The sequence below is a fragment of the Manacus vitellinus genome, unplaced genomic scaffold, assembly GCF_001715985.3.
Source record: "Manacus vitellinus isolate BGI_N305 unplaced genomic scaffold, ASM171598v3 scaffold_3_pilon, whole genome shotgun sequence".
In the NCBI taxonomy this organism is placed as follows: Eukaryota; Metazoa; Chordata; class Aves; order Passeriformes; family Pipridae; genus Manacus; species Manacus vitellinus.
In genome coordinates this window covers 37,898,708-37,920,682 of record NW_021940535.1, presented here as the reverse complement: position 1 = coordinate 37,920,682, position 21,975 = coordinate 37,898,708, and the positions used below count along the sequence as shown (strand labels likewise).

Genomic DNA, 21,975 nt, shown 5'->3' with positions numbered 1-21,975 from the left:
TTTCTTTCCCATTTTACATAGCTTAATAGCCTGATACTCTTTAGAAAAGGATTAAATGAACATTGGGCAGTATTTACCTTAAATGCTGTACTGGAATGTAGCATGGAATAAATACACATTTATTAGTCAATGTTAAATACAATGTTTTAGCCCAGTCAGTGTGTATATCAGATATGCAACTGTTTGATTAAAAGTGCTGCTGTCAATGCAAATACATGTCAAACTATCAACTAGCCACTTCCTCTACATCTAATTCAAACACTGCCAGCAGACAATTACAACTACCCTTTCTCTGAGCTTTCAACTATGGTTTATATAAAGTAGTATCACTTTTTCAAAGCAATGGCTTTAAACAGTGTTCAGTATTACTTTGCAAAATAATGATGAACAGAAACATACGATCAAAGGAAACAATATGTAGAAAAAAGTCTAAGTGTGTTTGAGACTTGGAGTCAGCTACTGACCTTCAAGTAACTCCCATATATCTCACAAATTAATAATGATGTATGAATTATGGATTCAAAATGAATGACAATGGGGTTATAAATCATACAACTTGATCATGACATTCAAAAGCAATTACTTCATACTTGAAGAAAGAAGTCTTTATATCCCTGCAAGGTTTACTATGGGAAATTGAGCCAGGTATTTATTTCTTCCTAAAGGAAATTTTTTGCTCTTTGAAAGAGTTATGGTTGCTAACAGGGCAGTCATTTACTCTGTAATTGACATAAACTGCATTTAAAAAGCAACTATCCAAATGTATCTTCATCTCACACTGTAATAAACAAACATCTTGTCAGAACAGGTCTCTCAGCTCCTGAGACTATGCAAAATGGCCTGTGACTCGAGCATGTTCTGAGATGAAGGAACCTGCCACTGGTGCAGAGCAAACACAACTGGGGTTCCACATCTCCCCGTGCCTCTGCTCCCTTCGAGTAAACTGGCATATGTGTGGTGGGTCATGACCAGAGCATGAGGGGAACCAGGAGGACCTGCTCAGTGAGCAGAAGGTAGGACAGGCCTCATAAGACACCCAAGTTGCAATATCTGCTCTCGTGCATCCTGAAACAGGAACCTTCCATAATGCAATTCATGGGATCTGTTTCAGGTATCTTCTATGAAATGACTGAAACTGAATTTCAAAAGTGCTTGCAGTCCAAATAACTAGTCAAATGGGAATGTCTGCCTTCTAAGTCAATAACTTTTCGATAGACTAATCTCACAATTTGGATTCTGATTTGTCAGAACCTCAACCCTTCACAGTCAGTAGCTATTATCTGTCAACAATTTGCATGTCAGTTCTAAAAAAATTGACATAATTCAAATATATTCAAATATAATTCAAAGTATAATACCCTTAAACCTTTTTCTCTGCTGCTGCTTTTGCTAAGTGAACACCATTGTCCAGAAAACTCCTGCTTTTCCTCCACTGGAAATACCATTGAACTGTTAAGACCACAAAGCAGGTTTCAGATTTCTCTCAACTTTCTTACTGCAGATTTCATCTCTCAAGCACAGGTTCATACATACCCAGAAATATATAAACAGCATAAGAAATCAGCCATTATCTCAGTCAATAAAATGCCTGTACAGACAGTAGTGTATTATAGTTAATGGATGAGCTCCAAGCTAAATATTGGAAACACAGTACTTCAGCTCCTACAGCAGATGCACCATTTCTCCTTTTGTTCAACCCTGCAGCACTTAGTAGTTTATAATGTCCACCACTGACTAGAACTCACAGCCCTGAGCCATTACCAAGGCTCCCTATACCATAAAGAAAGGAAAAATAGGAAGTCAGGAATGGGACTCACAGAAACCAGCATAATAAATGGTCGGCTCACAAAGTTAGCTAACAGAAAAGCCAAGGAGAGTTGTAGGTTATCTCACATTCCTGTCAAGGACTAGAGACCATCCCATTAATGGCAAGGAGGCTCTAACTGGACTGGGTTTGGAATTCTGGACATTCCCCTGGAATTGGGCATGTACACTTGGCTTCTCCAAAAGGCACTGTTGTGGTCATGACTGTGCTGCTGTTTTACAGGCAGGACAGTTGGGAGACCATGGCTCAGTTTTCTTCCACAGGAACAAACTACAGGTTAAGTATTTTATACTAGACAAGGACTAGAAATTTAGTCTTGGCTCTCTGAGGTAAGTACCCCAACAGCTGAAGCAGAAAGCCCTGTTCATTACCCCCCATTGTCAGTGATCAGCTACAACAAACCAGAAGGAGACTGCTAAACCCCAAATATCTTGTGGTCAGCTGTCTGCTGAGGGACAGGCTCAAATCCTCTTTCTGTAAAAGAAGGAAATTAATTTTTCACTACAAGGGTAGAGGTTCCAGCCTATTTGGTATGAACAGACAGACTGCAGCACTGTACCTTGTGTATCATATGGATCAGGACAAGCCCTGCAAGAGCAAAGCATTTCTAGGCTAGTTGTCATCAAAATCAGGACAGCTCTGAGCACACCCTTCTAGTTCTGAGCACACACAGCTTCTAGTCATCTATGGAATTTCACTGGAAGAAATTTAATCTACAAATAAGGATGCATGTAGACAGTGTAGGAACATTTCATGGGTCTAAGTCCTAAATTGAGAAAGAACTTCTACCCTAATTTCCCTGTGTCTTGGTTGTCAAGTTGCAAAATAATAGCATTTCCCTGCCTCCCAGGGATAATGAGAGGAAAAAAGTAAATAAATATGAGCTGTTCAAATACAGCATGGGGGGGGAGGGAGGACAAATAACCACTAAGATAGACAAAAGAATGTTACTGCAAATAGGAGGTGAAAGCAGGACTCCAAAAACATACTTAACATTGTATTTAAGTGTTCAGAAACTGTCACTATTTTCAGTCAGAATTCTATTTTTAATGTTAGAGCAATAACAGAACATTGACAACCAGTAAATCTGAAAACCCTACCTTGCTTTTTCTTTACTACCTATTTTTGAAATAGGAGGTGGTGAATCTTGTGCCTTCTCTACTGCAAGACTGAAACAGAACAAGATTATTTTTGCACGTTATTTGCATGTGAAGCTATGAAAATGGAGTTCTGATTTTAAATATATTGTGGAATGTAAGTGGAAGAAATAACCACTAATAAACCAGATATTGATTCAGGGATCAAAAATGAAGTATGGAATACCAAATTATGGACACAAAAGTAACTGGGGAGTAAGACGGCTGCCGAAGTGCAAGAGCAAGAAGCTGTATCAAAGCCAAAGAAAGAAAACCTGATAGTTAAAGACAACTCTAGGGATCAACAAAGAGCATGGAAGTATAATTTGTCATAGATATTCCCAGACATCTTTATGGTGTCATATACAAGCTTAAAAGGGAAGCTAATGATACTGTAAACCAAATATGTGATGTGTTGACAGAGAAGAAGGTTTTGGACTTGCAAAATATTGGTAGAGCAATCTTTGATCTGTGATACTGTTTACAGGAAATGGCTCCCAGTTAAACAAGCCCAATACCAACTTCCTGCATTCAAATCTAAGAAGATTTGTTAGGCTGGCTTCAACTTAAACGGAGAAGAAACAGACACAGGTTCTTTATCAAGCCTGAGGTCTTCATACTTGGCTTTGTCCTGCCTCTTGGGATGATGTGCTTAAACTTCCATGCATTTGTCTATCTCTCGAAACAGAGAAAAAAGTTATTTTCCAAATTCTTATTTTATAAAATACGACTCTTTTGCCTTCTAGGACATAAAGCACTGTACTGGCATTAAAATAGATGTGCCTGTATATGTGTGTGTATATATGCGTGCATGTATATATCTATAAAATGAAGTTTATACTGGAAACAGGGAAAATTATTAAAAAGATGAGCTATTGCAATAAATGGTAGTAGATCTAACATGACTCACTCTTCTTGGGGTTTAGCATTAATGAAGATTATTGCCCGACGGTCAGTAAGCTCTTGCATGCTTAGTTCTTCCAAAGATAAAAATTTTGCTCCGGGTTTTATCTACAAGAAAATTAGCATAAAATATAAGGTGTTCTGTTCAGTTAAAGATGCAGACAAAAAATGTATTTAAAAGAGTAATTTAAAATTCCTAATCTTAAACCAAAGACTCTGCAAGAACTTACAAAGCTATTAAAAATATGTGAATTTTTTTCTTCTTAATTTGCATTTTCTTCATCAATTTTCCTTAGAAAATGTTGTTTATAAATAATTTAACCTGCAGTTATTGTCATTAAGGCATTCCAAACAGTTCCAGAATAAGTAAATGTTCCTGCCTCTGAAGGCTTTACAATACAGGATGGAATTTTCAAAGCAACCAAGTGCTTTAGGAGCAGGTATTTCACTGATTGTCAGTAAGACTGGTATTTCTAATTCATTTGGGTATTTTAAGAAGTCTTTCTCTGATTTAACCTGAACAAGTGATACTGGAGTCAGTCTTTATATTACAAACACTTCTTTGTGAGAGAAAGGGTCATGACTCAGGTGAAAATAAGAACTCTCTACTTCTTTATGTAAAAATAAACAAACAAAAAGTCCATAGGTCATTCAGTGTCGAGTTAGTATTAAGTACACTGCAGGGAAAAAGATCAGAAGACCTAAAGTTTAAGAAAGGATCTGGAAAGGAACTGGGTCTGCACAGCTCATATAGGATTGGGAAGAAAATCACAACTAAGGGGTAGCATGAAGATGGTGAGATTTCATCCATGAAGAAAGATAATCAAAAGAGATCTGTGTAACAGCTGTGAAACTTCAGGACATGAAAACAGAGTATTTTCTGTAGCCAGATTCTGGTTTTTTTTGCTACAGTACTCTTTCTAAATTAACAGGAAAATTTTACTCTTTCTAAATAAGAGTAGCTATTTAGAATAGCTTACCTGACCACAGTCATAGAATCCATTAGTAATGATATTACTTGATGATAAATATCCCAGCCGGCTGTACTTTTGGGAAAGATTGTTATCAAGTAGCTTTTCCAGAGCAGCTTCACTAAACTTATTTTTACGCTTTATTGACAGATTAATTTCTTCTAGGATGTCTAAAGCGCTGATAGATAAAATACAAAAGCAAATAAGCACTGGTAAATAAAACACAGTGGCTAATTCATTGTTAAATACTTATTAACTGTTATTATACAGTTTAGAGTTAGTTTTCAGCATTACCAAGGCCAAGACAAATTCAATTCCAAGTGCCAGCCCTGTGCCCTCTGGGCCAGCAAGGTTGTGCTGCACAGAATTTCTTCTCAAGGGGAGAAAAACGCCTTGCAATGCTCAAAAGCAAAAGCAATTTCTTTAGGTAGTTAAATGCTACATAAAGAAACGTGGACACGATGCCACAGCCTTTTATCAGAAGGATGTTTGGCACCACAGAGGACTTGAGGGAGAAAAAAGATGTAAAAGGAACAATGTTCAGAGCTGACCATATGACACAGTTCAGGCAAGCTCGCTCTCTCTCTCTTTTTCTCTCTCTCTCTCTCCAGCTGCAATGCAATTTTCAGATTCCAGTTGTGCATTATGTGATGTGTGAATCCTTCTGGCCTAGGACTGTTACTGTGCTTGGGGAAGGCACAGTTGGCAGATATTTGCTAAACACGAGTGAGCAGAGAAACACAAGCAGTTGTCTCAGCACCATCAGAATGGCAGGATTTTTGCAGCATGGAGACAGAAACAAATAGCAATGTGAGGACATGGGAGGACAGGAGTTAATTTCTTAAGCTGTTTCTGGTGCAGAAACCCACATACTGATAACTTCTGACCTGAAAAACTTAGGGAAAGCTCACTAAGAAGATAAAGGAGAACATAGCATACTGCAGTTTTAGAACTGTTTGCAAGTGAAAAAAAAAAAAAAACAGGAAAAATGATGATATATTTGTGTGTAAATATTCAAATTTATGTGTGTGATTTTATGCACACATGCAGATATTCTTCACATCTCAAGGAATAAATTTTATATATACACACACACATATTATAGATACATATATAATGATCTCCATGTTTAGGCTGCCCATTTCTCTCTGTGAGCTACACAGGGAGCCTCAGCTGCAGACATTTACAAGGTAGACTTCGAAGGTCCGTCAGATGAATTCCAGAGAACAAGTTTTTCAGGCAAGGCAAATGACAGCCTTCTCTTATAGAAGCGAGCAATGGGAGAAGATAGTGGAAGAGCAGTTCAGGCTATTTGTCTACAGCATATTGCAGATAAGCAGCAAATAATACAAGGAAGAATTTTAAAGGGGAAAATGAATCAAGAAAGGCTAATGTGTTCAACAGTGTCTAAACCAGATGACATTACAGGCACAATGGCACATTACCCTCATTTAGAGGAGAGACAAACTAAAACTGGACAAATACAGTTGCACCAAAAATTCTGTGAAGAGCCAAAACCCAAAAAAAAAAAAAAATTCAAACAGAAATGGAAACACTACCAACAGAATAGAAAAAGTAAGGGACAAACCCAAAAGATGCACAGGCAAAGTGAGACACAACTGTTCAGGGACTGAGACAAATGTTTCACATGCTATGAGTCAGAGAGGAAAACGTAGGCCTATTACTCAATGTGGGAAGAAAACTCATAACAGATGGCACAGAAAATACTGAAGTGTCTGATGATGCCTTTTTTGCTTCAGTTTTCATAAAAAGGTTTCAGGCTGATGCCTGGCAGTCATATTAACAAGGAGGTAGGAACAGCAGTCTTAACATGTCTAGAGTAAGTTTGAGGAGACAAAGTTAGCAGTCCCTGAGGACACTTACCTCATACCACTCTACGAATTTGCAAAAGCGACATTGTAACTATTTATAATTGTATTTGAAAATTCTAGATGCCTGGAGAGTGGAGAAGGGCAAAGATACTACCTAGATTTGAAAAACTAAGAACAAGGAAATTATAATAAATATCATGCTGCCAAATTTCAGTGTCCAAAGAAAACTATATCAAATTATTAAACAATCAGTTTGCAAGCAATAAGAGGTGAGAAATAGCCAGTATGTATTTGTCAAGAATAAGTCATGTAAAGTGAATGTAATCCTTGCTGTGATAGGGTGACTTGATGTATAGCTAGAAAAAGTAGATGTGAGATATGAGTTGACTTTGAGATATGTTTTGATTTTAATAAGTCTTTTCACATATTCCTACTTGAATACTCGTGATCAAATCAAGGAAATATGATCTATATAAAAAAAACATGAAGTAGTGCCTGACTAGTTGAAAAACTATGCTTAATATATAATTATCAATAATATCCTGTCAAACTGGAAGGACACATTACAATTAGAGTCCTACTTTGATACTGTAACAAAGAAGGGATTAAACAAGAACAGTGCCATATGCAAGATTAAGAAAATAATTACTGAGCTTTATTTGATGGTGGTATGACCCCATCTGACGTACCTCATCCAGGGTGGGAGATGACACTTCAAAATGGTATAAATAAAGAAGAAAAATTCAGAGATGTGTGACAAAATGATACAAGATTTCAAAATAAAATTAGTTTAACATTTTTATTTTGTCATGAAAAAGAAACAGAGAGGAACATAGAAAATGAGAAAATTCAGTAAGTTAAATTGCTATAAAAATGGTTATTCGATCCCACTGCAAGTAAGACAACATGTAGTTGGATTGATTTGCTATAAGGGATATTTAAAACTCAGAAACCCCTTCTAATTGTAAGGATACTCCAGCACTGGAACAAGTTACCTCAGAAAGTTGTGAAACCCCATCAGAATCAGTATTTACACCAAACAAGCCAAAACACGTCAGTGTACCTTACTCAGTCTTACAGCAGATAGATGGATAACATCACCTTTGAGGTCCCATCATGATCTAAACTTTTGAGAGTCTCCCTTTGCAGAATTCCCTCCTAGGGGGATTTTAAGTATCCGTGCAGTTATCAGAGAAGTGCCCAGCAGAGGGAGCAGGGCAATTACATATATTTTAATTTAACAGTAACTAAAAGTCACCCTGTCTGAGGAATCCTGTGTCATAATTCTTATAACCTAAACTAGCTTTTGTAATTCAGATATTAATATATGGAACTGGGAGCTTCTAAGAAGGAATAAAAGAGTCACTTTTACATGACACTTCAGCACACCTGCAGTTAACCAGAGATTGTAAATCAAATCTAGCCTGTGCATAATAAGTACAATTTACTGTATATTAAACTTAGTCTGAAACCTTTATTTCAGTTTGAAATGTATGGGGCACTGTAGTTCCTAATTTTGACTGATATAAGCAATCTTCAATCTAAAGCCTAATTCAGTCACAGAAACAATAAATGCTTTATAATTCCAGGAAGTTCTCTCTACAGGCTTATATTTTGTCTGAAAACCTCTGTTCCTAAAAATCAATACCATTTCATCTGTAACATCTGTGGTGCAAAAGTAGTTTCTGCTTACCAAAAAGCTTTGTTATTCTGCTATAAATACGTAAAGATTGACTTAAATTGAGTTTTCACATCAAAAATGTCCTATTTCCACTCACCCTAGCCTGCATAGTTCAACAGCGGTTGGTTCATCACTTGCACAGACCGTAACAGCCCAACAGGCATTTCTTCGGACTTCTTCATTCTTAGAATGCAGCAGTTCAACGAGTGGTCCCAGTCCACCTGCATTTCTTAACTAGGAAAAAGTGAAGACATTGCCACTTACCCTTTCATCTATCCGAGCAAGAACAGCCTGTGAAATTCACCTTCCAAAACATTCAAGCCTCGTAGACAACCTGTGCTGGGCTGGTGGAAAGGTCATTTGTGGGTAATCTGTGTTCCCGTGAGCTCTGCACAGGCTGGAGCTGAAGTGAGCTTCAGAGTAGTACAACACAGACATCCCTTCTGGCTCTGCCTTACTCTTCAGTTATTAGGCTGTGGTGTGGAACCTGAAGAGACTATGTAACCCAAAACTGCCACAGAGAGTTACACAGCTTTTTCTGTGTTCTGCTGCCTCCCAGCAACTAATTTACATCACAATACATTTGAATATGTATTGCATGTGTGACAGTCTTATTAACATCCTATTCTCTTGTGTGCTACAGTATCTTTCCTATACATGCTGGAGGAAATATTGCTCATTTGGATTTTTGAAGAGAAAGACATTTTAAGGACACTGAAAGAGGTAGATTAATTATCTGTGCCCCTTATTCATGTCCTAATTAACAAACTTGACCCATGAGAAAACCCCATCTTATGATTTATGAATGCACATAGCATCATTCTTTTTTATAAAAATACTATGACCAATTCATAAACAGCAAAGAGTTCAACTTGCTGGATGTCACTGATCAAGGGATTAATTATATTTTGAGTTTTGTCTGAATTACATTTAGTCCATGCACATCCAATATTTCATTAAGCAAGGTCAGACATTGCCATTCAGGCCTTGAAAGTGGGCAACAGAACACTGAGGGAGAGTAAAGAGGACTGAACTTCTCATGTTCAAAGTTCAGCTGAAAGAAACCTTTAATGCTCCTTAACATGGGGATCAAGATACAACCCTGATTAAAGCTCGTGGAAGCCAATGAAAAGCTGCAAAGCATTAATTTGGGGTAAGCAAACACAGTAGTGAAAATACAAATTAAAGAAAGCCCTTTCCAAAATCTCATGAAAAACAGCTAAACTCGGTAGAACAAGCCTATGACAAAGATAAAAAAATCTAGAAAGCTCAAAACTTCTAGAACAGACACAAAAGATTCCAGGTTAATTTAACTCCGACCTCAGAACCGAGAAATGTTATCAATAATCACAACCTCAAAGAGTAATTTTACCTCAGTTCTTGCAACAGCATCACAACCAAACACAGCCACAGCGAACGCTGCCTTGCTCTGCACTTGGCTGTTGGTGGAGTGCAGTGGTTCCACAAGGGCACTCATGATGCCGTGGCTCTGGATGCTGACACGGGATGACTCTTGCAAGGCCAGATTTGTCAGCGCTGTAACAGCATTGGCAATGGTTCCATCTCTCTGAGCACTCAAGGTATTCACTAATGGCTCAATTCCTTCAGCCTCAGCAACAGCACTAGCAAAATAAAGGAGGGGGAAAATATTTGTTATTTTAGGACCATCTTTCCTTCTTAGTGTGCTGTATTTACCAATTAAATTAGTATTATGTTTCAAGATTTAATTATTTATATATATGTGTGTGTGTGTGATTTATATATGACTCATGGTGCGAAGTTCAAGAGACACAGCCTAAGCAGACAAACCAAGTCACAAACTTCTGGATTCTTTAAGTTACTACAGGATTCTTTCTGAGGTGTTGAACAAGTCAGTTAAATCCCGCATCTTCTTAAAGATGTGTGATTTTTGTATTTTACTTCCAGGCAAATGTTTCTGCAGACATTTATCACTTCTTGCCATAAACATTCTAGCACTACTTCTAATGAGGATTATAGTGCATGGAATGTCACATTTTTCTTTGTTCTGTCTCTGTAAATTTTTATTATCAGGTACCTAGGTAATATAAACATAGTCGACCAAGTTTCTGTCCTTCTTAGTGCAGCTCAGTGCAATGTAGGAATTACTGAGCTGGCTTTATACAGCAGGATAATAGCAGAGTCATCAGAACAGAGCTCAGGGCTGGCTATGACTGTGATTCCACATTAACTAGTCTATCAACAGCAGATCCAGTTTAAATGTTCCCTCTGTTCCCATGCATCCATGGTTGAAGGGTGCTGCCTCTCAGCAGAGCTGAGACGAACGCTTGTGTGGCCAAGTTCTAAGCTAGGCATGCAAAACTAACCATTTCCAAATAAAATTGGTGAGTTTGTTGGGATTTTTTTTCTAAGGATCATTTCACAGATTTAGGTTAGAAAACATCCAAGGAAAAAAAACATAGCTGAAGAAGCACTACTAAGGAAATAGCAACTTTGGGCACGACACAGCAGAAAATGCAGGGAGCTGCATTATTAGAGGATATATAATTTTACTTTGGGTTCATCCGTTAAACAAAAGTTGGCAATGGGAACGTGCAGATGGTAATTTGAATTTTCCCTGCAACTGCTTTTTATACCCTCTTTTAGTACATTTTACCTACATCAAAAACATAAAAAGCTCTTCAACGAGGAGTGTACACTTCTTATAAATTTTGCTACATTTCTGTGAACACATTAAATAAAAAGAGAAATCTGCATGTAAACATCTTTTATTGTAACAGCCTCTTACCAAAATCTGACTAACCTTTTGATAAGTTTCACAGTTACAAAATAAACACAAGCTTAGAAGTATCACATCTAAAAGAAACCATTATACTATCAAAGACTGCCGGGGCATTGATGAAAACTAAAAACCACCAGGAATGCTGATAGTCACACTCCTATGCAAACAGGACAGAAAGCAGAATACATGCCAGCCTGTGCTATGTAATCCCATTACATGGGCAACATAATGTAGATCTGACTGTGAACTCATGTTAGTGCAAATATTTCCAGATTGTCACAGAGGGGGATGCAGGTGCTCCTGAGCATACCTGGAATGAATCAGCAGAGGCTAATGGGGTTTGTCACTCTGATCTCTGCCTCAGGTACAAGGCCATGGCAGCTCACAAATAGTGCTGGTGCATGGATCTAAGGAAGGCTGGCAGGCAGTAATTCCCACTTTGGAAAACCAGGGAAAAGGCAGCAATCCAGGGACTGAAGGTGAGCGGGCTTATTAGCTTGGGTGTGCGTTAAGATATAGGGTTAGTTTGGTGTTGGCTAATGAATCCGTCTGGAGCACCAGTAACTTTAATGCAAGCACTTCAGTCTCTGTTCAGAAGTGAGCCCCATGTTTTCAGATGTCCCACACTGCACTCCTCTGACTGTCTTCAAGTAGCTGGATTTCCTTTACCTTCCCTCCTTGACCAGATGAAGAAGATGTAAAAATGTTTTGTTTGGTGGGTTGCTTTTTTGTTGTTGTTGATTCGGTTTGGGGTTTTTACTTAGGTAAGGTCACTGTATTTCTAGGTTCTTTGGTTAATACTGACTGTCTTCTCTTTGCCATGAAATTTTATCCAAATTTCCAGCTTCAGGACTTTTGTAGCTCTATCCAGGCTGCTGTATATGAAAAAATCCTGGACATGTTGATTGCACATGTAAGAATGAGCTATCCACCACATGTATCACGGGTTTGCTGGAAAACATCACATTCACAGCACATGTAACAATGTCACAATGTACCAGCTGGCAAAGTGTGGGAGAGACTCACATACATGCACATGGCCATACGCAGTAAGGCATGTCCATAAAGTATCAGATTTACAGCATTACACAGTACATACACACATATCTTATGCAGGAAGGAAAAACCCCAAAAAACAAAACCAAACAGTTTCTCCTTTACGACGGATACAAAGAAATTCCAGGATTTATGGGACAGATTAACTACTCATGAAATGCATCACTGCATCTCACAGGTGTAGTATATCCAATACTTCTGCAGTAAGTACAGGACTTACTATTCCAATACTCCACCCAAGAATGCATGTATTCTCCCACAGGAAATCCTAGTAAACATATCGTCCCTCACAGACTGGTTACAGAATGATACACAGCACTGAATGACGTAGCCAATCACATTATAAGCAGATTTACTATAATTTCCATAAAGCCAGCAAGTACACAAGCACTTAACAAAAGAGCAAGGTGACAGCTCCTCGTGTGTTCAGAGCTGACCTCAGCGAGGTACAGAGCACACCCAATTTTCTCAAGTGCCACTCAACTTCAAAAAGGTTGAGAACCACTGATTTAGAAGATCATACATATTTATTTCAGATCTGTGTTCTGCACAGACTCATTCTGAATCACAGTTTCAGGAGTATAGTTTAATCAAGTAGAACGACTGATCACAAGGCAAAAAGATTTTGTTAGAAGTGACGACATCAGGGAACAGGAGCTGAAGGTAACCAGTACCTTTGAGAATATGTTTTTAAGAGGCCATGAACATCTGATGCCATGCTTTGTTCTGATAACAGGGACACATACAGAAGCGATTCTGAGGGAAGAAGGAAGAATGGAGAATCCACAGTTCAACTCAATCCTACTCCACAGCCCTCCGGAGAACACAGAAATAGCACTGTCACCCTGGACCACGGAGCCTGACCTCAAAAGGGAGCTGCAAGAATGAACATGCTTAAGTTCTTAAGGTGCTGAAATAATACAACATTAAGATCTAAGTATGGAGGTCCTTGTTCCTTTCCATCCTGGGCATAGGCATGGACCGTGTAATTCTTTTATTATAAGGCAACAAAAGTTGGAGAAAGTTTTTACCAGCACTGTCTTTGCTTAACGCAGAGCAGCCGTAGCCTCTCTCCCTGCCTCCAGAACACTCTCCCTCAGACACATCCTACTGAGACAGTGCACTTTATCAGTGTTCCCACTACAGAACTACATCCTCAAGGAAGAAGTGTGCCTTGGTTTAGCTGGAAAAAAGTGTTCACTTTTTGATGTGGAAAAGGAGTAAATTATATAAATCCACAGGATTTTTCCCCCTCCACGTTGTGTAAATATTCAAAATACATTAACTTTCCTAAATATGGAGAAAAAAGGTTAGGTTAAAGGAAAGAAGACAATGACGAGGGAAAAATAAAATGTTGAATTTGCAACATCACCGTTTTTTGTTCAAAAGTGGAAGCTGTCTATCTGAAATACAAACAACAAGAAAAAACAGACAAGATAGGTGTAGGAGTTGCAGAGCTTAAATTACATTTAAAATAATTCAAATGTTATGAATTATAAGCCCATATTATGATCATTAGAATGCCTAACCTAACAGGCATTTACTTTAACCCTAAGGACCTTAACCAGGCTCTTCAGTGAAACAGTAAAATTCTGATTACAATTGGATTCCAATTACTGTATTCAAGAATAGATAAAATCTTTTTCCCAAGTGTCATTGGAAAGACAAATATTAAAAGGTCAGATAATAAATATTTAATTTATTAATTTTAAATATACATTGTAACACGTTATTAACAGATACTCTCGATTTAAGACTAAAAGAATAAATGCTGAAAAGTGAAAAAACCAAACATTTTCTTTACTGCTTTTACTGCAAAAATAAGTTAAATGTTGTCAATAAAATCATTACCAAAAGTTTCACAAAACAAACTTTTTTTTCAGCAGATACTTTGGGGATTTATACGAATGTGACTGAACTGAATATTTTGTTGCTTTACGTGTCTGGGGTGCAACAGGAAAGTTCCGATGTTGTTAACAGTGTTGTGAAAACAATAATCAGTAAAAATTTGACCAAAACTCTGTGGGTTTATTTTATTTTTAGGACTGTAAGCATTTTAGGGCATGAACCACCTCTTTGTTGGCATCATAGTAAGCATAATAGTTCTGGTCTGTGACCAAGCCTTCTAGCCAGGGCAAGAAAAATAACGGATTATTTACTTAGTGCATAGGGAATGGTCCAGCTAGCTTTTCCTCCTGAAGAGAAGGTCTAGCCTAAGGGAGAAAGCAACTAATAGTGTTCAAAGAGCTGCCAGAAACCCTTGAGACTGCCCCCCAAACCTCCAACCTCAACGACCTCCCAGGGAGGGGAGATAGAGGGGAAGAGCAGTGATGCAGCTTGACACCACTGTTTGCTCTGCATTTTCTGAATTTACACTAGTGAGATTGACACTTCATAAAAATGATAAAGTATGTTTGGTTTTGCTTCTACCACAACTGAACATAAACTGGTTTATATTAAATTATATTTTTATTCGCTTCTATGCTGTTTACTCCCCCCTTCTGACTGAGGATTTAACATAATTTCTGCTTAGAAAAAATTCAGATTTTTCCTCCTCACAAAAGCCATTGGACTCCTTAGGGACTTCATTTTTTTCAAATGTGTTTTCAACTGCATGTTTAATTTCTGTGTAAAATTACTGTGATTGTGTGTGAGGTGCTTAGCTAGCCATTTATGGCTGTGCATATCTCATTTTCATACATAATTGCATGTAAATTATGCATAAGAATTATGCATCTAATTACATATACATTTTTTAAAATCAACTCTATCTGTTGTTAAATCGCATGACTTCTTTTTTCACACATGGCATTTTTGATCCAGCTCTCTTATGCAATTTCTGAGAAAGAATATCATAACCAGAAGTTTGATAAGAAATAGCTTCCTTTTTATCCCTTAAATGTATTAGTACTCTTCATTTGCCTTGTTATGCCAGCAGAATACACACATCCAATAAATGTCTTCTGCATTTAGCAAAAATTTCACTTTGTGATTTAATTATTTTCAAAAGCAATTGACTGTTGTATATAGTCACCTGTATTTTATTTAAAAACTAATATTACTTCCGTTTTCTTCACTATACGAGGGAAATTAATGTCAGTATGTTTATTCTGAGTAAGAGAACCTAGCACAGGAGACTCTGATCTACAATTTGAGGCCCCTTTGTGCTCCAATAAAAATACTGATGATATCAACAAACCATATTAATTTTTCATTTCAGGAACTGAACCTTCTATTTCTATTTTATAATGACAAGTAGCTTGTTAAAACATCAACAAACCCAAAACTCAATAAACCTCACAGTCTGGAAGCAATAAAACCTTAAACTGTCTGGGTTAGCAGAGACTTAATACCTGACTCTCATTTAGCAACTCACAGAGATATTCTAATGTCTGTCACTGAATTCATCTGACAAAGTTACATAGATCTCAGTTCTAAAACTGCAGTATATTTAATTTAAAATATTACAGGCACATTGGTAATGAGCTATCTGTTCATATCTGAGACTTTCAACTATAATATTATTTGCAACCTTTGTTAAGAATTTCTGACACTTCCACTATTATGTGGAAGGCTTGAGATTCAGCAATAAAAACTCTTTTTACTCCTGAAAGATCCCATGTATCTTTGGTCAGGATAAGCTAATGAAAAAGACACCATCCTCCTCTCTCTTTTTTCTGATCCAAGAAGTAGTGCATGCAAAAATGAGTAACTCAGCACAAATATTGTGAGCCTGGAGCCTACACTGTTACAGAAGCAAAATAACAGGGAATATGCAGGTGTTGCCACAGCAACCTTCATGGAGGTGTAATGGAAGGAAAGAAAATGCCAAATCAGGGTCTTCACAACAACTCTTCTGAACACAGGGAGTGAGAATATGGTGGCTTTTCTTCATCTTTGGAAGCACCAGCTGAGGAAGGACAAAAAAGCTGTGCCAAGTTAGTCTCTACACACAGTACTTTGGACTGTGAAACCTGACATCATCTTTCACTTCTGGATAACTCTTTTCTGGATAACACTGAACTTATCTCAAATGTCAGGAGACTGTTTTGCCTTGCTAAAAGCTCAAGCTCTTACAATGATTCAGATGGGAGAAATCTATGCTTTTAGTTTTCTCTCTTAAAATTACATCTGTAAGAAAATACACATATACTACTATGTTAAGATAAAATTATTGAGGTTGCATGTCAAAATGCTAAAGTTACTTGTAAAAGCTTACTTTTACCGTCTTATGTATAAGACAGTCCAAGTAGACAACATGCCACAGTCAGTGCACAGGTTGAATTCACAGCATGGTCAGCCATAACCCTGCAATTTCCTAACAGACACTTAAAATAAACGAATTCACACCACAGTAAAGTTAAAAGATACACTTAAAAAAATTGCATTTAATTTAGAAATATACTACAAAGAAAATGCGCATGCAAAGCACCAATAAATTTGTCTGAAATTTTACTCATAAGTAAAATAACCCTTGCCACTTTAAATTCATAAAAAGTATAATTTATCTCAGTGCGTGCCACTGAATGTCACTGCAGGGATACACACTCAAGGGTAATCATTGTACTTGTGCCACTAAATGAAAGAAAGTTTTCTCTCCCAGGTTTAGAAGTCTCCATCGGGGAAGAAATATGTTTCACCTGATCTCATAGAAATCTACCATGGGAAGTTATAGGTCCTCCAAGTGACATGGAAGTTACATATGCTCCAAGTGAAATTCCAGCCTTCCATGGCTAAGATAGTGATCATAGTGCAAGGCTTAGAAGGTAGGGGAGTACAAACAGCCCAAAAGATTTTGCTATATCAACAAGGACTTGAATTTCTACATAGTTATCATTATCCCAATTCAATTTGAAGCGTTCTGTTTTCTGTCTGAACCTATTTTGGATATACTTAGTTTCCCATCCACTTCAGGATGCAGTGACATGAGATCTGTGTTAGATAGAGATGAATGCTCTGTATTGGTCTTTGTCTTCAGTTGCCTGATAGGAAACAGCAACAAAACCCCAAAAACCCCAGGAAAATGCATAACAATTTTGGTTTTTTGTAAAAGAAGAACTGTACTGAGACCAAAACACAGTTACAGTGTCAGTGTACAGAGGGAGTTTTCCACACAGCCACACTTTCAAAAATGTAAGAGAAAAATACAACAGCTGGCTGTACAAAACATTTGTCACCTGCCAGCAGGGCATGATTCAGGGTACTGTCCGTGGGTTGTGTATCAATCATCTGATGTGATGTTAAAGTCTTAAGAGGGAACACATTTCTGAATGACATCCCAGCATTAGGACTTAATTCAGTTTTTCTGTCAAGGGAAAAATTTACCATAAAACATTTTGCAGTTTTCATTGGAAGTCAATATATAACTGAGTGTGTTGGTTTTTTGCTTTAATTTTTATTAGAAAGTATCCCCCACACTATGGATATACAGTAGGAGAAAAGAGAGGGAGCTGTTCATGGCATGAGATAACTCTTTGTATTTTACAGGCTGCAGCAGAATGGATGCTAATATAGAAAATAATAGCACAAACCACAAAACCCCAAAAATCCCTTTACCTTGCAGCACATGAGCTCAAAAATATAATTCTGACACTAGGGGTCAGTATTAAAACATATTACATCTACACAATACCACCAGCAGCATTCTATTGTTGATTTCCTCCTTCGAAAAAAAACAACTTATGTCATAAAGAACTATAAAACCATAAAAAAGACAAATCCTACAGTAGATTACCACCTATTTATGTTATTAAATGTAGCTCTCGTGCTAGAAATTTGTGTTCCTGTTCTCGTAAATTAACACATATATTCATGCAAATGTATTACCTTACGTAATATCGACGCTTCAATATTTATATGAATTAGATTCCATCTACAGTCTCGAAAGAGAAAAGCTATTATTAAGTTTTCCATTTTTTAATAGGGAAGATTACTACCTAATGGTATTACTACCTAATGGTAGTAATCACTACTTCCTAATAATAACAACATTTTGAATGTAATAACACTGGACGTTCTTTAAATTCATTCCCTGACAGCCATACCCATCTTAAAAACAGTAAAAAGTCTGTTGTGGGTACTGAAAAATCTCAGTTTAAAAAGGTGAGAGACTCTAACTACAGGTGAGCATTATCCACATGGAACAGACTGAGGATGTATCTTGAGTCATTAGATCAGTGTATGAATTTCAGTTTGGAATAGATACAACGTCCACTGAAGTCAAGGGAACAACTTGCTTTCTCCTTGCTGGGCACTGTCCATAACCAAAAAGTTTCCAACCCATCTTCCTATCCCAAGCTACTCCCAAATCTTGACAATCTTGATACATTTGAGAAAGCATACATTCAGATGCTGCACTAATGCCTAGAACTGCTTATATGGACATAATCGTGAATGTAAATAGATCCATTGATTTCTGTGAAGAATTTAATAATTTAAAAAACATAAAACTTGCTGATTAACTGGCTAAGCTTGCTAAATGTTGGGATGATACTTTGCTATCTTAAATCCAGATATAATACAGAAATATGTCAAATGACACTAATCATAAACCCCAGGAGAAATATTCTGCCATATGATAAGTCTGTCATGTACCACAAATTCCTGCAGCACTTGGTACAGATGAAGAAAAACCATCCCTTTCCTTCTTCCCCCAGACCAAACTCTAACTGAATGCTATAAATTTTGCACTTAAAATAAACAATTTAGGACAAATATTATTGAGGCTGTTAATTAGTTTTCACATCCAGTACCCAGTTCTAAATTCCAGAGCATATGTTTTTCTTTAGTGGCAAATCCATTAGGTGCCCAGAATTCAGACACTCCCAGATTTATGAAGGCAGCTATTAGAAATGGCATTTGTGCTACAACAATACTGAAGAAAAGAGCTGGTCAAATTAATGTCTGACTAACTGGTATGTTTGAGATCTTATTTCTACATGCTACTTCTAACTAACATCATATTCATATTTAACAGAATTAGCTTACCCTAAACACATGGAAAGCAAAAATAATTGATTATACCTTAAATGGGAAAAAATAGGCAGAGGCCGAGATAAGACATTTGTTCCAGGGTTAGATGTGTGGCACACAATCACTTATTTTCCTGCCCAATAGATGACGCTGCTGTTTCTTTGTTCCCGTGTAATTGCTGGATTTGTGCCTCACGTCCTTACTGAACTGACTGTGCCCACATCACCCTATGCTTGGACACAGCAGAAACAGGTTTCATGGATTCTTAAAATGGCATTTGGTTGTACAAATAAGTGTATACAGTTTTCAACAAAGCAAGTTAATGTTCTGGATTAAAAGATGGGATGGGAAAAATAGATGCAAATACCCAGCTGAACATCATTCTCTTTTTTTTCCAGAAGCAGACCACAGAAACAAATTCTGACATGTATATACCATGGATGACCTTGGAACTATATACACAGAGGGACATAACATGTTAGAATAAGTACATGGGATTTTAAACTGCAGTATACTTTGCAAATTTATTTAGCCTAATTATTAACAAGTTTACAGAGAAGTTATTACCAGTATAGAGCAACATTAAAACTCTGTCCTTACATTATGATAAAATTCTTATAAAACCGTCATCTGGGGGAATCAGTCTGTAAACTAATGAGGCATTTGACCACTGTGGTTTTTTCTATATGCTACTGAAGTATGACACAACAACAGCTCTGCAGCAAAAAGTTAAATGCTGAAATATTTTAGAAGTTATTTATAATAATTGTTATGTGTTCTGGTAGAGATCATATTGAAAATCCATGTTTTCCAGCAAACCTGAAAACTCAAACCACTTGTATGGGACTTGTGTTCTCTTCTGCTCTAGATCTTTGGTTAAAATACTCTGGTAGGCAGAGCAATTCATTAATTTATTTATTTTTGCCAAATTGTGGTTGCTGGGGGACTTGTGTGAAATGACAAGCTGGTCTCTGTCCCGTTCATCGTGAACAGGTGTTCTAATTACCAAATCTCCACCATATTTGACACCTTTATTAGCTGTCTCAGTTAAGAAACAAAGGATTGATTGGGCAGGGGTAGAGAACTAGCCTTTCATTGCTGTGGGGAAGCACCTAAAGGTCAAGGTTAATATACATTAGTGGGGGGTAGTATTGCCCATTACCTATGCTGTTCTTGTGCCATTAATCAATGGAAGACTTTATCTTTATGAGCTAGCTATTGTGGGAGCCTTAATTACACACAATTTGTTTTAAATTGTATTTTTTTCCATATTATATGAAAAGCAGGCTACACTTCTTGAGCAAATATTCCTAACAAGAACAACAAATCTCCAGCAAAAATAGTGATGTCTTGTACTCAGTTTATATTCTGAAATATATACTGTACAAAATGAAAAGGCAAGGTACACATCCTTCAGTCAATGTAATACATACAAAAATGCTCATGAAATGAAATATGGCAGAACGCATGTACATGAGTTCAACAAGATTGAATTTTTGACTAGTCAGTAAAAAGTGAAAGCACTTACAGCAAATAGTCTTCCCCATTTCTGTGGCCATTATGTTCTTGACACATAAGGTCTACCTGCTACTACTACCTTTATGATTTAATATTCTTGGAGGGTTTATAACAAGAATCTAATACATAACCAATAAAAGGGTGCTAGTCTCATTAGTCTCATTTGGGATCAGAATACTGTCAACATAATTGCACAGCAAAGTCACATTATTATAAAAGTGTATCAGCATCTTCATTATATAGACACTTATTTTCAGTGGCGTACAAACACATAAAACACTCTAGAACGAAATATGATTACGGTGACTCAATCTGGAATTAATTTTCTCCAAACTATTTTTATTTCCTATTACGTGTATGTAAAATAAATATGGGCCAGACAGTCAGTCAGTGAGCTGGAACTATACCAATCTGTATCAGCTAAGGGTTCAACACTATATATTTGTCTACAGATCCTAGTCACACTTATACCCTTCTATGACTTATTAATGGTTTCGATTTAGGAATGAAGCTTTGAAGTAATTATATAATCACATGGCATTCATCCAATATACATATTTAATGTAAATTATTGCTTCCTGATTTTCACAGAAGACATGTGATTAGATTATCTGGTGCTTCCATATTGTACTTGAAGCTGGATTGCAAAGAGAGAGAAGTATATGTGAGCCACCTTTACAATTTCCTGACTCTGCCCAGCAAGAAACAAATATGGACTTCATTATAATGCAGAGGAACAGAAACAGCTATTTCCCTGCCTGAGGTCTCACAGAATTGTTCCAGCAGTTGAGCTAAACAATGTCCTGACTATCTCCTTGGCAAAAGAAATGGAATGAGTTGGCATAAGCTGCTATACCAACTCAAAAATCCCTTTTGACAATGTGAAACCTCAAAGGGCTGCACTACGAAAAACAGCTGTAGCAGAGCTGAAAGTTTGACCCCTAGACTCCAGTACTGCGCTCATTTTATGTGTGTATGACTCCCACTGACACCAACTGAAGAGTCCAGCACATGAGGAGAACAGAGTATCAGACAAAAAAAAAAAATCTACTATGCGAATCTGAGAACAGAGTATTATTCTCTTGCATCAAATTATGGCTCCATCTGGTAACATTAAGTGAATACTGGTGACTATTAGAGATGAATCAATAAATTGAAACAAATAATTTATTTTGTGAGTTATTTTATTTTTTCACTTCAAAGAATGCCTGTGAATTGATTACAACTTTCTTAAGTATATTCCAGGAAACTTCTAAGGAATGTTATTTTATGGTTTGTAAGTTACATGTGATTGCTCACATACGTCACACACTGCTCTGT

At 37.1% G+C, this 21,975-nt stretch overlaps 1 protein-coding gene across 3 annotated transcripts in view; it reads right to left on the bottom strand.

The window, feature by feature from the left end:
- Nucleotides 1-21,975, bottom strand: part of ARMC3 (armadillo repeat containing 3) — a 60,107-nt gene that overhangs the window by 7,005 nt on the left and 31,127 nt on the right. For all 3 annotated transcript variants that reach the window (XM_018075710.2, XM_018075711.2, XM_018075712.2), the window contains 5 exons: nucleotides 9,721-9,970; nucleotides 8,446-8,582; nucleotides 4,845-5,013; nucleotides 3,872-3,972; nucleotides 2,926-2,994 (listed from right to left, as the gene is read on the bottom strand). In XM_018075710.2, coding sequence (XP_017931199.1) covers nucleotides 2,926-2,994; nucleotides 3,872-3,972; nucleotides 4,845-5,013; nucleotides 8,446-8,582; nucleotides 9,721-9,970 — 726 coding nt within the window. The remainder of the gene's footprint in view (nucleotides 1-2,925; nucleotides 2,995-3,871; nucleotides 3,973-4,844; nucleotides 5,014-8,445; nucleotides 8,583-9,720; nucleotides 9,971-21,975) is intronic.